Source organism: Geotrypetes seraphini, chromosome 10 (genome assembly GCF_902459505.1).
Source record: "Geotrypetes seraphini chromosome 10, aGeoSer1.1, whole genome shotgun sequence".
Lineage (NCBI taxonomy): Eukaryota > Metazoa > Chordata > Amphibia > Gymnophiona > Dermophiidae > Geotrypetes > Geotrypetes seraphini.
Genome location: NC_047093.1, coordinates 49,990,010 through 50,003,648, shown reverse-complemented (window position 1 = coordinate 50,003,648; position 13,639 = coordinate 49,990,010). Strand labels below are relative to the sequence as shown.

At 41.6% G+C, this 13,639-nt stretch overlaps 1 protein-coding gene across 8 annotated transcripts in view; it reads right to left on the bottom strand.

Moving 5' to 3' along the window:
* The window catches only part of SPTAN1 (spectrin alpha, non-erythrocytic 1), a 160,683-nt gene that overhangs the window by 119,401 nt on the left and 27,643 nt on the right, over positions 1-13,639 (bottom strand). For all 8 annotated transcript variants that reach the window (XM_033960196.1, XM_033960194.1, XM_033960195.1 and 5 more), the window contains exons 2-8: positions 5,628-5,867; positions 5,398-5,523; positions 3,366-3,506; positions 2,031-2,177; positions 1,618-1,751; positions 1,257-1,401; positions 730-884 (exon numbers count right to left, since the gene is read on the bottom strand). In XM_033960196.1, coding sequence (XP_033816087.1) covers positions 730-884; positions 1,257-1,401; positions 1,618-1,751; positions 2,031-2,177; positions 3,366-3,506; positions 5,398-5,523; positions 5,628-5,864 — 1,085 coding nt within the window. In that variant the 5' untranslated portion in view covers positions 5,865-5,867. The remainder of the gene's footprint in view (positions 1-729; positions 885-1,256; positions 1,402-1,617; positions 1,752-2,030; positions 2,178-3,365; positions 3,507-5,397; positions 5,524-5,627; positions 5,868-13,639) is intronic.

Sequence of the window (13,639 nt, the reverse complement as noted above, 5' to 3'; positions counted from 1 at the left end):
AGAGTACTGGAGCATAACCAGAGTTTTCTAAGCTGTTCTGGGCTCAGGTAGGGAAGATCCAAACTGACACTGTCAGGGATGATACTGTATGTGGCTTATTTATTCAGCTTGTCCAAAAAGAAAGCAAGAGTCTAGAATCAGGAGGAGTTTCATTTGGCTTGCACCAGACAATGGTATTGGCTTAATCTGAGAAGATAATTTATTTATTCAATTTTATACTGTTCTCCCAGGGGAGCTCGGAATGGTTTACATGAATTTATTCAGGTACTCAAGCATTTTTCCCTGTCTGTCCCGGCGGGCAATGGGGGGATTAAGTGACTTGCCCAGGGTCACAAGGAGCAGCATGGTTTGAACCCCAACCTCAGGGTGCTGAGGCTGTAGCTTTAATCACTGCGCCACACTCTCCTTTCCTCACTTTGGTCCTCCAAAATTTAGCTCAGCCATTTGCAGTGACAATCTTTGCTATAGGACACAATTTCCTCTAGAACCCAGTACATGTGCACCAAGTCTGGCTAGTACAAACCACTGGCAGTCCTCCCCACAAGCCTAAAGGCTGTGAATGCTGTCTCAACAGCATTTCCAAGTCTGACCAGCCTAAGGAACAGAAGCAGGGTTTGGAAAGAAAGTAGATCTTCACACAGAGTCTGACTATGAGACTAACACTGCTGCTGTAAGTGCTTGGATTTTTCTTAAATTTTACACATTTCCCCTAGAGCCCCTCCCCCTCACCTATAGGAGTCATTCAGGTGAGAGTGGCGCTCTGCTGCCAGACTGCGAATCTGTTCCCAGTTTGTGATCAACTCCTCCCGCTTAACTTGGATCTGAGAGGCACCGAGAGGATGGGACTGCTGCAGACGGTCAGATTCTGTGCACAGCGCTGTCTCCTGCAAACACCACAAGAATCATGCTACACTCTAAGTAGACTGTTGCATCATCTTCACATAACACAGATGATAGATAAAGACCAACCAACCCATCCAAACTGCCCAGTTATTCCTCTCTATCCTACTTTGGATATATCCCAGCAGCCAGACAAGATATATCCATAGCTTGTAGGATATTTAAAACATTTTTACAGCACCTCCCCAGTATAGCTTAAATAAAATTACAGCAATATAACATAATAGTAACAGTAGACAACAGTAGACGAAGACCAAAGTGGCCCATCCAGTCTTCCCAGCAAGGTGGTTAGAGTTCTAACGTGCTACTCGATGTAGGTTATCCCCCAAGCTCATTCAATCTCAATCTCAAATTACCTTATCCTCCAGCGCAGCAAGATCTCTCTCCAGGCCTTCATGCTTACGCAGCAAAGCCTGTACACTGGCCAAATCTCTGCCAAAGTCATCTGAAGCCATCAACTGTTCTTTCTCTTTAATCCAGCTGATCGTCTCATCCACATCCCTTACAAAAATAAACCCCACACATTTTAGCAGGGTTTTTTTTTGCTAATATGTCCCAAGCATCATCTTTTGAGAGACTTTTGTGTTTCATTTGTGTAGCTAGCTGTACAGCACTGCATATATCCAACAGCACTACAGAACCAAGGAGGAGTTCTGACACTGCAACATTTTTGCTTACTTCAAATCAGGCAGAGAATGAACATTAGGGAATCTATACCTGTTAAAGCGCTGAACTTCGGCTGAACCAAACAACTTGCCCTGTCGCTGGAGAGCCAGTCCCTTCAAGCGCTGCCAGCTAGCATTGACCTCATCCTGTTTCACTTTTATCAGCTCTTCTTCTGGGTGTTCCTCCTGTACATGAACAAAAGGAATATCTTTTTACGAGAACACAGATGCACCAAGAGACCCCATTTGCATCCTTGAAGGGGTAAAGGAGGGAGCCTGTAAATACTCTACTCATTCACTCTGTAGATGCAAATAGGGCAAAATATGCTTTATCGGGGGATAAGACAATTATGATTTTAGAAATGTAAAATGTAAACCAGAATATTAGAAATGTATGACTGAAGGTAAAATTTCCTTTGGTTATTTACCATACTCTAGTATACAGTTCTCATCACCAACTTTTACCTGCACCAGCTTGCCAGCGAACTGATTGACTTCATTCACTCTCTCTTCATGAGCCGCTAAATCAGTCTGGAATTCTTCAAACCTCTTCTGCAGAACTTCTACATGCTCCAAGTCTTGGCCAAGCTCTTCTGATGTCACTATTGCTTCCTGCAGAGTTTATCAAGAATCTATTAACAATCATGTACAGCACCCCAGGCCCCATGCTACCTGGGGCCTCTCTTCTATATGCACTCTCATAGCACTAGCCCAAATTCCAGCTTGTTCAAAAATATTTTGAGTTCAGTTCATAGCCATAAGATGACCCATTGGCCCCATAAGACACCAACTGCAGGAGGAAACAAAGTAGCTGCCAGAAGTGCTGCTTGCCAAGGAAAACAAAAGTAAGACTGGTCACATTCTCTTTTGTTCTTGTTGTTGGCCCACAGGTTTCCCAGTATACCTTGTCGTCCTGCTGTGGCACACTGGCTAGGAATGTCTATAAAATGCTTCACATTTTTATAACAACATGAAAGCTAATCTAAAGAGTACAAAATCACACAGAATGACATGCCATGCTCATCGGGTCACATTATTCACAGGTCTAGAGGCCAGCAGAATTTCAGTTTCAAATTTGGCACCGAAAACTGGACCATCCCCGCTGTTGGCAGGAAGGCCTGTGCATTTTTGGCTAAAGCCCAAGAAACTTGCTTCTTCCCCCCACTTTGTGATCACTCCTCCACCCCCCTCCCAGGCCTACCTTAGAAGGCCTGGTTGTCTAGTGGCATCTTCAGGGGCAGGAACTAACCCCACTCACTCCTGCTTGGTGCCACTATTCCTTGCAAGTCTGCCACAGGAGGTCCTGGCAGCCTTTCTGTGATTGAAAACAGCAGAGACAGGAACAAATCTCCTGCCCATGCTGGTTTCAATTGCAAAATGGCTGCCAGGACTTTCCATAGCAGGTTCTCAAGGCTGCCATGGGAAGTCTCAGCAGCCACTGCGATGGAGCAGCTGCACAGGACAGGAATAAGTGGGGTTCGTTTCTGTCCCTGAAGATGCCACTAGACCACAAGGCAGGTAGGTAAGCCCATGGAGGGCAGAGACTGGTGTGGTAGTGGTGGGGGGACTGGGGGAGTTTAATTTACTGTTTTGGTTTTTGCAACAACCAACCAGCCTATTTCAGTTGCAGGTTCCGTTTCATTAGAAACAGAAGATCCTGGGTGTGGTCAGGCTCTACACAAGCCTTACTCTATGTAAGTGTACTACAAACACTGTCTCATAGAAAATCTTATAATCAATGTTTTAGGTAATGATTCACAGGATGTTTTCAGAATGCACAGTAAGTTGCAAACTTATTACCTTGTCATTGATCCAGTCCAGCACATCCTCACACTCTCTCAAGTACTGCACCAGTTTCTGCGCTTGCTGCAGCTTGACTCCCTTCTCCCGCGTCTTCTGCAACAGTAACTCCCAAAGCCGATGCAACTCCAGAAGGCGGCTCTGAAGGAAAGAGTCAGATGCTAAATTAACACCGCTCTGCAGCGGCTGTCAGTACTACAGAAAAAAAAAAAAAAAAAATCAAAGAATTCCTATCCAAACTTCCATCCCCTCAACTTCCCAAACACTGTTTCTGGGGACTGAACTGGCAGAGAGGTATGAACCTCACAAAGGGAAAATCTGAATCAATTAACTGTAAAAACAGGTAATTAAATTTAAGCCATAAGTAAAACTGTATATCCCACAGTTCTATAACCAATAACCAAAAGAGCTAAACAAGGGTTTATGATCATTTTTTTCTGTTTCAGACTACTGGCAGTGAAAATGTTTAGCGATCAGCTCCTCCCCAACAACAATGTACCAACTGTCAAATTTCTACAGGAGTTCTCTCAGAATGGGATAAAATGATTTACAAATCAGACAGGATGTGCCTCTTAAAACATTTGACAATGCAAATTTCAGCAGTAATCAAGACCAAAACCAACAACAAAGTCCTGCTGAAACTTGCATTCAGAATGCACACTTGCATTCATATATTCAGGAAAGATATCGAAGAGCATGAATGACACCCAGATTTTAGGCAAGAAGAAAGCCTTAGCAGCTGTTATTCCCAACACTGTCTCAGTGAGGTGGAAAGAAACACTCAGGCATAACATCTCATTAAAAGTGAGTCACCTACTCGGATATGGGACCCCACTTGAATGGCAGTTACTTTGGGGCGCTGAGCAGTCCTGTATGGTGTGAAAGACTAAAACCATGGACAGACAGGTTACCAATGCAGGAACATAAAATTACCAACAGTATAAAGTCCATTGCACGCTGATCACAGACAAGCTTGCATTTAATTTGTATCTAACGGAAAGTAACTTATTTCTTTTACTGGAAAATAATATTAAGTGGTAAGCGTTTACTCATATGGGGTCTGGAAAGTGTCATGGTTTTATTACAATAACTGGGCTAGGTGAAGGAGAAGTCAGAAAAAGAAAAATCCCTGGGGTGTAAATGAAAGTTCATGGTGTTATAGCCTAATACAGGTTGACATCCAAAGCAGCAGGAGGAAACCACCAGGACAAAAAAATAAAATAACATTTAACGCATACTCAGCAATATTATTAGAGCTTCTCTGACAACATAAGAGTTGACATACAGAGTCAGTCTAAGGGTCAGTATTCTGTTTTCAACAATGTTCAGTCCAGGAAACAAGTACTTAGTAAAGTCCCAAAAAGTAGCAAGATTCCATCCTGTTATGTTAAGTTGTATGTGTTTTTGGCACCTTTGTAAAAATAAAAAGTTTGAACTTTAAAAAAACCCAACAAAAACATACATTAACTGCTTTTACCACTTGCTTTGGCAAGCAGTTCCAGAGCTTCTTAACTACGAGGCTTCTTTTAGAAAGCCGTGGTAGCAGCTGTTGCTATGGTAATTGCTCTAATGCCCATAAGGATTTAATTGGTGTTAGAGTGTTTGCCATGCTGCAACTACAACGGCAGCTTTGCAAAAAGGGGGTGGGTATATGTTGAGTGAAAAAATAATTTTCTCCTATTTGCTATGAATGTGCTACTATGCAACTTCATGGAGTGTCCCCTAGACTTTGGAGAGGACAAGATAGATTGTACATTTTAAAAGAGTAAATAATCTCCCATTGACAAACTTTAAACCACTGTTAATATGGCTATGCAGGCAGAAAACTCATTTTGATTTTGGGGTTGTTGTTTTTTTTTTCTTTTTTTAGGACATACTGCAGAGCAACACAAGATTCTGATTTTGCTACACATGTTAGAATGAAACAAAAATTAAAATGCACATCCCTAACCTTAGCAACTTGTGGAATTTACATCTCTTATTCCCTCACTCATATCTGATTGAAACAGGTTAAGATGCACAATAAACCCACCCGTATTGTTTCAACAGCAAAGTGTCCCTCGGAGATCATCAGATTCCCTGTCTCATCCAGCTTGACAATGGCTCCTGCATTGGCTTGAACCTCAGCTTCAAATGCTTGGTGCTTCTGCAGTTTCCCCTGTAAATACCAAGCAGCAGAATTAAACCACAGCTACTGAAAATGAAAGTTTGTGTACTAATAAAATGGCTGCCTCAGACTCACTATAACAGCACAAATCTTACCTGTAGGTTGCTTGGGTCTTTGTAACTTTCATCTGAAGCGATCTGAAGCTTCTCCTGGATCCATTTTTCTAATTCATCTGCATCACGCTGAAAGAACTGGAATTGGTAGGAATCCTCAAGCTTCTGACGCCTCAAACTTGACAGCTCTTTGAAGCGAAGATACCTGTCCAAGACCTGCTGGCGTCTCTCTTGAATGTCCTCTGCTGTCTCTAGCACTTTCACTCCACTCGAATCCATTTTCTAAGATACAGAAAAGCCTCAGTTGGATATTATAGTGATAAATGTCATATGATAAGGAATAGGTTCTTAAAAAGTATGTATAGGATGAAAAATGGGAAGGAAAAATTATGTTCTTACCTGTTAATTTTCTTTCCTTTAAACCAGTGGTCTCAAACTCAAACCCTTTGCAGGGCCACATTTTGGATTTGTAGGTCCTTGGAGGGTCGCAGAAAAAAATAGTTAATGTCTTATTAAAGAAATGACAATTTTGCATGAGGTAAAACTCTTTATGGTTTATAATTCTTTCCTTTTGGCTAAGTCTTAATAATAATATTGTAGTTTATCGCTAAAGAGACATATGATCAAGAAACTGTTTTATTTTACTTTTGTGATTATGATAAACATACCGAGGGCCTCAAAATAGTATCTGGCAGGCCGCATGTGGCCCCCGGGCCGCAAGTTTGAGACCACTGCTTTAGATGCAGCAGATGAATCCAGAGATCAATAGGATAGCACACATCTACCAGCAGGTGGAGAGAGAGAAACTGATTAACAAGTGGTCCTATTGGCTAGCACACCTCCTACATCTTCAGTATTGCTCTTTGCCCATGTAAGCATGTAAAAAACTTCTTTCCCATAACAAATTTCAAAAGGTAATAATACAAAATACAACTATCAATAACAACAGACTTTGAAAGTTGCAAAAGAAAAAGCTGATCATCAATATCAAGAAAGGGTGGATCTCTGGACTCATCTGCTGAATCTAAAGGAAAGAAAATTAACAGGTTAAGAACATAATTTTTCCTTCCTTAGCAACAGCAGCAGATGAATCCAGAGATCAATGAGATGTAGCAAAGCAATCCTCAATCTGGGTGGGAAGCAAACACCACTTTCGCAACAACTGAAGCACTAAACGCAGCCTCCGCACGCGCCCCCACATCCAACCGGTAATGCTGAGTTAAAGTATTCTTGGAAGACCAAGTAGCCACATGATAAAACTCCTCTGGACTGAGTCCAAGAAGTAGCCATCGCTCTGGCTGAATGGTCATGAAGTTCTTCCGCCAACCGCTTCCTTGCCATCAAGTAAAAGTAAAGAATGTCCTCCTGGACCCTTCAAGCGATGGAGACTTTGGATGCTGCCATATGTTTGTAGCGTCCCTTGAAGCATACAAAGAGGCGATCTAAATGACTAAAAGGCATTAGAAACCTAGATATGCACTTTTAAGAAACGCAGTGAAGAAAAGCTCGCCTTCCCATTCCTCCTCCCATGAAGGAAGGAAGGATATGTGAAAGCGGCATAAAAGAAAGGATGACACCACCTTAGAAAGAAACTGTGGTACTGTCCGAACTGATACCCCAGAATTCGTAAATCAGAAATAAGAATCCCTGCTGTACAAGGCCTGCAACTCAAAACACCATTGAGCTGAAGCCATGGCCACAAGAAACATCGTGTTCAACGTCACAGCCTTTTAGAGTCTCAAAAGACAAGGTTGAAACGGAGCCTTCTGTAAACTGCAAAGAAGAACCTTAAGACTGTACTCCAGACAAGGCTTCTTAAGAGGTGTAAGAATATACTGTACTTCTTTTAGGAACTGAACTACATGAAGCTGAGAAGTAAGCAAAGAGTGAGATACCTAGCCCTTGTAATAAGCTATGATTGCCACTTGAAGCTGAAGGGAATTGAAAGCTAAGTCCTTGGCAATACACTTGTGCCAAACAAGAAAGAATATAAAAAAATGGAGGTCTGGAAGGGTGCCAAATGTTGAGAAGTACCCAAGAAAGGAAAAGCCTCCAAATGGTAGCGTAAGCCACAGGTGAAGACGTCTGTATCACCTGGAGAAGAGAAGACATAACCTGCTTCTCATAACCCTTACATGTCAGCCATGACTTTTCAAAACCTAGGCCATAATACCACAGTAAGACGAATATCCATGTTGATCAGACCCTGGGTGAGTAAATCCAGAGATACCGGTAATATCAACAGTTCAGCCGTCAAAAGACTCATCAGATCTGCATAGTAAGGACGGCATGGCCAATCCGGAGATTCTCCGATTACTGTGCCCTGAAAGCGAGCTTGAGATGGCAAATCCATCCAATCATCAGCCAGGGGAAAACATTTAAAAAAGAGAAACCAGAGGTGAGAAAGAAGCAACACTGCTACCCCCTCTGATTGCTACTCCTTGCATCTGCTGAAGAAGCTAGGTAGCTTTGAATTTCAAGACGAGGCCATGAGGTCCAGTTCTAGGAGATCTCACCTTTATACAAACAACTGGAATGCCTGAGCGAATTTCCAGGATGTAGATTTTGTGGTGAGAAAGTCTATCTAAACCCTTTTCCTGTCCAGTACAATGACAGAAGAGGAAGATGAGATTCCACCCACTGAAGTAGAACCATTATTTTACTCGACAACTGAGTAAATCACGTACTTCCCTGGCTGTAGAGATATACCATCGTCGTAACACTATCCTAAAAGGCCTTTATCATCATTCCGGAAGAATGGTCTGAAACTCCTGAAACAGTAGCCTGACCATGCTTCAGTCAAGAAGAATGAACGAGTACTGAGTCTCCTCTTAATACCAGACTCCTTGCGCTGATGATTGAAGGCACTGAGCCTCCCAACCCAACAGCTTGGCATGCCTTTGAAAAGATTAATCTCGCTGAGCCACCAAATTATATTGAGTTATGCTTGAGAAGCCTACTAGATACTACAATTGGAGCCTTAAGATACTGAGAACCACCAGAACAAAAAGCCACTGCTGTAGCGTTCTCACGTAAAAGCGAGCCGAAGTTCCAAGTAGAGGCACCACCATGGATCCTAGAACCTGTACAGAATCCCACACTCTTGTTCTTGGTGATTGAAGAAGGCTGCAAACCTGAGACTGTAACCTGTCGCCCCAGTATCTGGGAAGAAACACATTCCTCTCCTACATGAACAACATACCCCGATATTCCAATAATTAGTACAGGAGAAAAGAGCTCTTTTGGAAATTTGAAGATTCACATCCAAAGAATTGAAGAAATCACCCGTTTGTCTGACAAATTGACCTGGCTGGAAGACATCCAAATCAAGCAGTCGTCTAAGAAAGAAAGTACCTGAATTTCGGGTTTGCGCCAAAAAGCCAATACTCCCCTCATTTTCTAAAATGTTTGTGGAGCCATGGCTAGGCCAAATGGCATCTGCCAAAACTGATAGCGCTGCTCCAGGAACCCCCAAGAATGTTGAAAAAACCCGAATACGGTTTTTAGAAGGGGAGACAGGAGAGGGCAGCTGGAGCGTCGGCGAGTGAAGGAAATCACTCGCGGTATGCTCTGACTTCCTCTTCTTGTACTAAAGTCAGGCCTCACCAATCAGGAGCTGCGTGCCAAAGCAGCTCCTTTTTTTAATTATATATTTTATTAGCGTTTATTACATAAATTACAAAAGATTTTTTTTTAAACCAGTTCAAAGAAACAACTTAGAATTCAAATTAAGACTTACACCAAGTCCTCATTAACAAGGGCCGCTCAATGCAGAAAGTAAAAATTTGTATAGATAATAATATATAATCATCCTTTACATGCAAATGAACAAATCCAATATGTCCTTAAACTTCTTCAACAACTACATTAGTATCTGAAACTTTTAATGAAACCTTATCAATCAAAAAATTCTCCAATTGTGACGGGTCCACAAAAACAAATTTATTAGCTTTATAGTTTACAAGTTCTAGGCGGTTTACACTAAAAAGAGCTGAACAATCAGCGAAATACAATACTGCAGTAAAAAATACAAATATTTGTAAAATAGAATGTCAATAATCTCTCATTAAGTAATAAACTTATCGAACAAAGTAGTCTGATATTTCAATAAAGAAAGCAATCACAGATCCCTGAGGAACCCCACTATTCACCCTACTCCATTGAGCATATTGACTATTTTACCCTACTGGGGTTTTTTAAAAATATATTTTGACTCGTTCTCAAGTCAATACACCACTGCCTTTGATCCCATGTCAAATTTGCTCAGGAATTTCTCATAAGGTACTTTTGTTCAGTACTTTCTAAAAATACAAATAAAGTGTATTAACAAAGTTTACAGATAGGAAAAATGATTGAGTACTTGATTGTAAACCACTTAGGTAACGCCCCTCCCCCTTTTATGAAGCCACGTTATAGTTTTTTATTGCCAGCCATGGCAGTAAAAGCTCCAACGCTCATAGAATTCCTATGAGTGTCAGAACTTTTACCACCATGGTTGTCGATAAAAACATTAACATAGCATCATAAAGAGGGGGAGGGGTTGACAGGAGGTATATAAATACCTAAAATACATTTTAATTCACACTATAAAAAAAATGTAGCATATTGTTGAAAAGACTAAATCTATGTTGGCTTTGTCCCATTTAAAACATGCTACACATATGTTTGTGTTTATTAAATAACTTATGTTCCGCATATCCTACAATTCTATGTGGATTACAAATTATTCAGGTACTCAAGCATTTTTCCCTAACTGTCCCAGAGGGCTCTCACTCTATCTAATGTACCTGGGGCAATGGGGATAAGTGACTTGCATAGGGTCACAAAGAGCAATGCAGGAATCAAACTCACAACCTCAGGGTGATGAGGCTGTAACTCTAACCACTGACTGCACCACACACTCCCACACTTAAGTAATTTCTATGAGTGGGCAAAACAGTACTCTCTAGTTCAGTAGTCTTCACTAATTTTTAAGTTGAAGCAACTTTACATTCTAATGAGCTATAGGAGAGCTACCAAATAACTGTCCAAGCAGATCTGCAACATTGCCAACTGGTGTGTATCAGTGATATCCACCCCCAACTTTTCAGTGGGGGTATCCTCAAGGAGGTAGGAATTTCCAAATAAATTATCTTCATCTACTGGGTAATACCTTGTCAAGTAAATGGTGCTACCCCTCATCCATTTCACCCTTTCTGTCCCGAACTTATGTACAGAACCAAAGTAGCAGAAGAAAAAGCATAAAGATGATTGGGACCACTACAGAGATAGGTCTCCAGGGACCGTCATTGGCTCTCGGTCCTCGCATTGAAAAACACTGCTCTAGTTTGTCAGTTTGCTCTATTATATCTTCCAGGTTCAGAGATTTGTTTCAATTCATTCCAATCTGGCATCCATCCTCTACATTCCAGAAACAGCCCTTGTCAAAGTTTCCAGTGACCTCTTCCTGGTTAGATTCAAGGGCTTCTACTCAGTCCTCTTCCTTCTAATTTGCTGCTTTTGACACTGTTGATCACTGCCTACTCCTTGATACACTGTCCTCAGACTTTGGGGCTTTGTTCTCTCTTGTTTTAGTTATTTCTCTCATCACACTTTTAGTATATACTCTGATTAATCCGCCTTCATTGCTATCCTACTAGGTGATTCTCAACGCTCTGTTCTAGGACGACTTCTCTCTTTACTTGTTCTCTTGATGTTTTCAGTATCATCTTTACTCTGACTTCCAAATCAACCTTCTTGCACCTGCAATTTCACCACAAAGCCAGGCTCAAGTTTCAGCCTGCTTTTCTGATATTGCTGCCTGGGTGTCCCATTGCTGTCTGAAAGTGAACACTGCCAAGACTGAGCCTCTCATCTTTTCCCCTAATCCACTTCTCTCCAGTTCTTAGGTCGTTTTACTTATTTCTCCATCTCTGTACATATCCAACAGATTGCTAAAACCTTTTTTTTTCTTTACCATCACCAAAAGGAATCTCTTCCTTTCTCACACTGCCAAAATTCTTATCCACACATCGCCTTCTACTTAGTTCAGTGGGAGACCTGTTTAATATTGGTCGCCGTACCTTAAGAAGGACATGGCGTTACTCGAGAGGGCTCAGAGGAGAGCGACGCGTCTGATAAAGGGGATGGAAAACCTTTCATACGCTGAGAGATTGGAGAAACTGGGTCTCTTTTCCCTGGAGAAGAGGAGACTTAGAGGGGATATGATAGAGACTTACAAGATCATAAAGGGCATAGAGAGAGTAGAGAGGGACAGATTCTTCAAACTTTCGAATAATAAAAGAACAAGAGGGCATTCAGAAAAGTTGAAAGGGGACAGATTCAAAACGAATGCTAGGAAGTTCTTCTTTACCTAGCGTGTGGTGGACACCTGGAATGCGCTTCCAGAGAGCGTAATAGGGCAGAGTATGGTACTGGGGTTCAAGAAATGATTGGACAATTTCCTGCTGGAAAAGGGGATAGAGGGGTATAGATAGAGGATTACTGCATAGGTCCTGGACCTGTTGGGCCACCGTGTGAGTGAACTGCTGGGCACGAAGGACCTCAGGTCTGACCCAGCAGAGGCATTGCTTATGTTCTTATGTTCTTAAAAGCAGTTTGCTGTAGTCTCTCTCTCTCTTTCAATCTATTCAAAATTATGCTGCATGACCTATCTCTGCCAGTGTTGCTACCCTTATATAACCTCTCTTCTCAAATCACTTCACTGGCCCCGTATTTCCCCATATATAGTTCAAATTTCTCTTAATGACTTACAAGTGCATTCATTTGGCAGTTCCTTGACACATCACTCATCACTTCCTACATGCCTCCCTACCACCAACTGCTTACTCTATTCCTTCCATCTTGATATGCCATATGCCTGAATAGATTAACCAACAGGTTATGTTCTATCTCTAGCACTATTCAAATACAGGCTAAAAGACCCATCTTTTTGAGGCTGCTTTGAAAATGGAACCATTTATCTGCCTAATACCCCTATAAGAAATTAAACATTCAAATCTCTTATTTATCCTCTTTGTCTTGAATAGATCACAAGCTGTGTAACAGGCATTGTCTCTTGTGTTTGTGTGCATTCTTGCTACGTATAAGCAGTTGTAGAACAATTTAATTCAAGCTGAAAAATTAATATGACACTCTTAATTGGAAAAGAAGAACCCAGAACACAAATCTCAAAATCTATAGTCCAGCAAATTCAATGCTTAAGAGGAAAAGGATGCTGGAGATTGTGACTCTGTTCTGAGGGCCACAAAGGCATCTATCTGCCAATAACATATGGCTGTGAGTAAAATAAGTTACACAGCTTTAATTTACCCTAATGTGCATATTTGACAGGTGGCCATGCCCACTTCTGATTCTGTCAGCCAATCTGTGTTAAGGATCCATCTTAACTGCCCACTCCCCAATGAATTCATGCCTCTCCAGCCCACACCCTACCCCTTTTGAAACCATCATATGAAGAGACATCATCACCCCACCCTAGCCATGTCCCTTTTCCCTGATGGTGGTGCCTGCCCCTCTACCTAACCGGGAGAGAGATGTTCTGCCTCCGCTTTCATTAAAGCAGATTGCTTGTTTTTAAGTATGTAAACAGAGTAGTAGTAGAGTTGTGTTGCTTATGATAAGCTCCCAGAATACATTACTTTTCACCCAATGGGCTGAGCCCCCCTCTCTCCTGGCTGCTGCTCTTATGTGCGTGAAATAGACTCCATTTTAGAGCTCCACATGCCATAGAACAGGGATGCCCACACTTTTTGGGCTTGCAAGCTACTTTTAAAATGACAAAGTCAAAATGATCTACCAACAATAAAATTTTTAAAAACACAAAGCACACTGTATGCAGAGAAAATGTTAATTATCATTTATATTCGGGGGGGGGGGGAGTTTCAAAGAGGTCAAGGCAGATGACTTTAAAATATGCAATGTCACCTCAGTAACAACTATACAAAAATAGACAAATATACTCCCTCCCTTTTTACTAAACCGTGATAGCAGTTTTTAGCGCAGGGAGCTGCGCTGAATGCCCCGCACTGCTCTCAATGCTCGTAGGCTCCCTG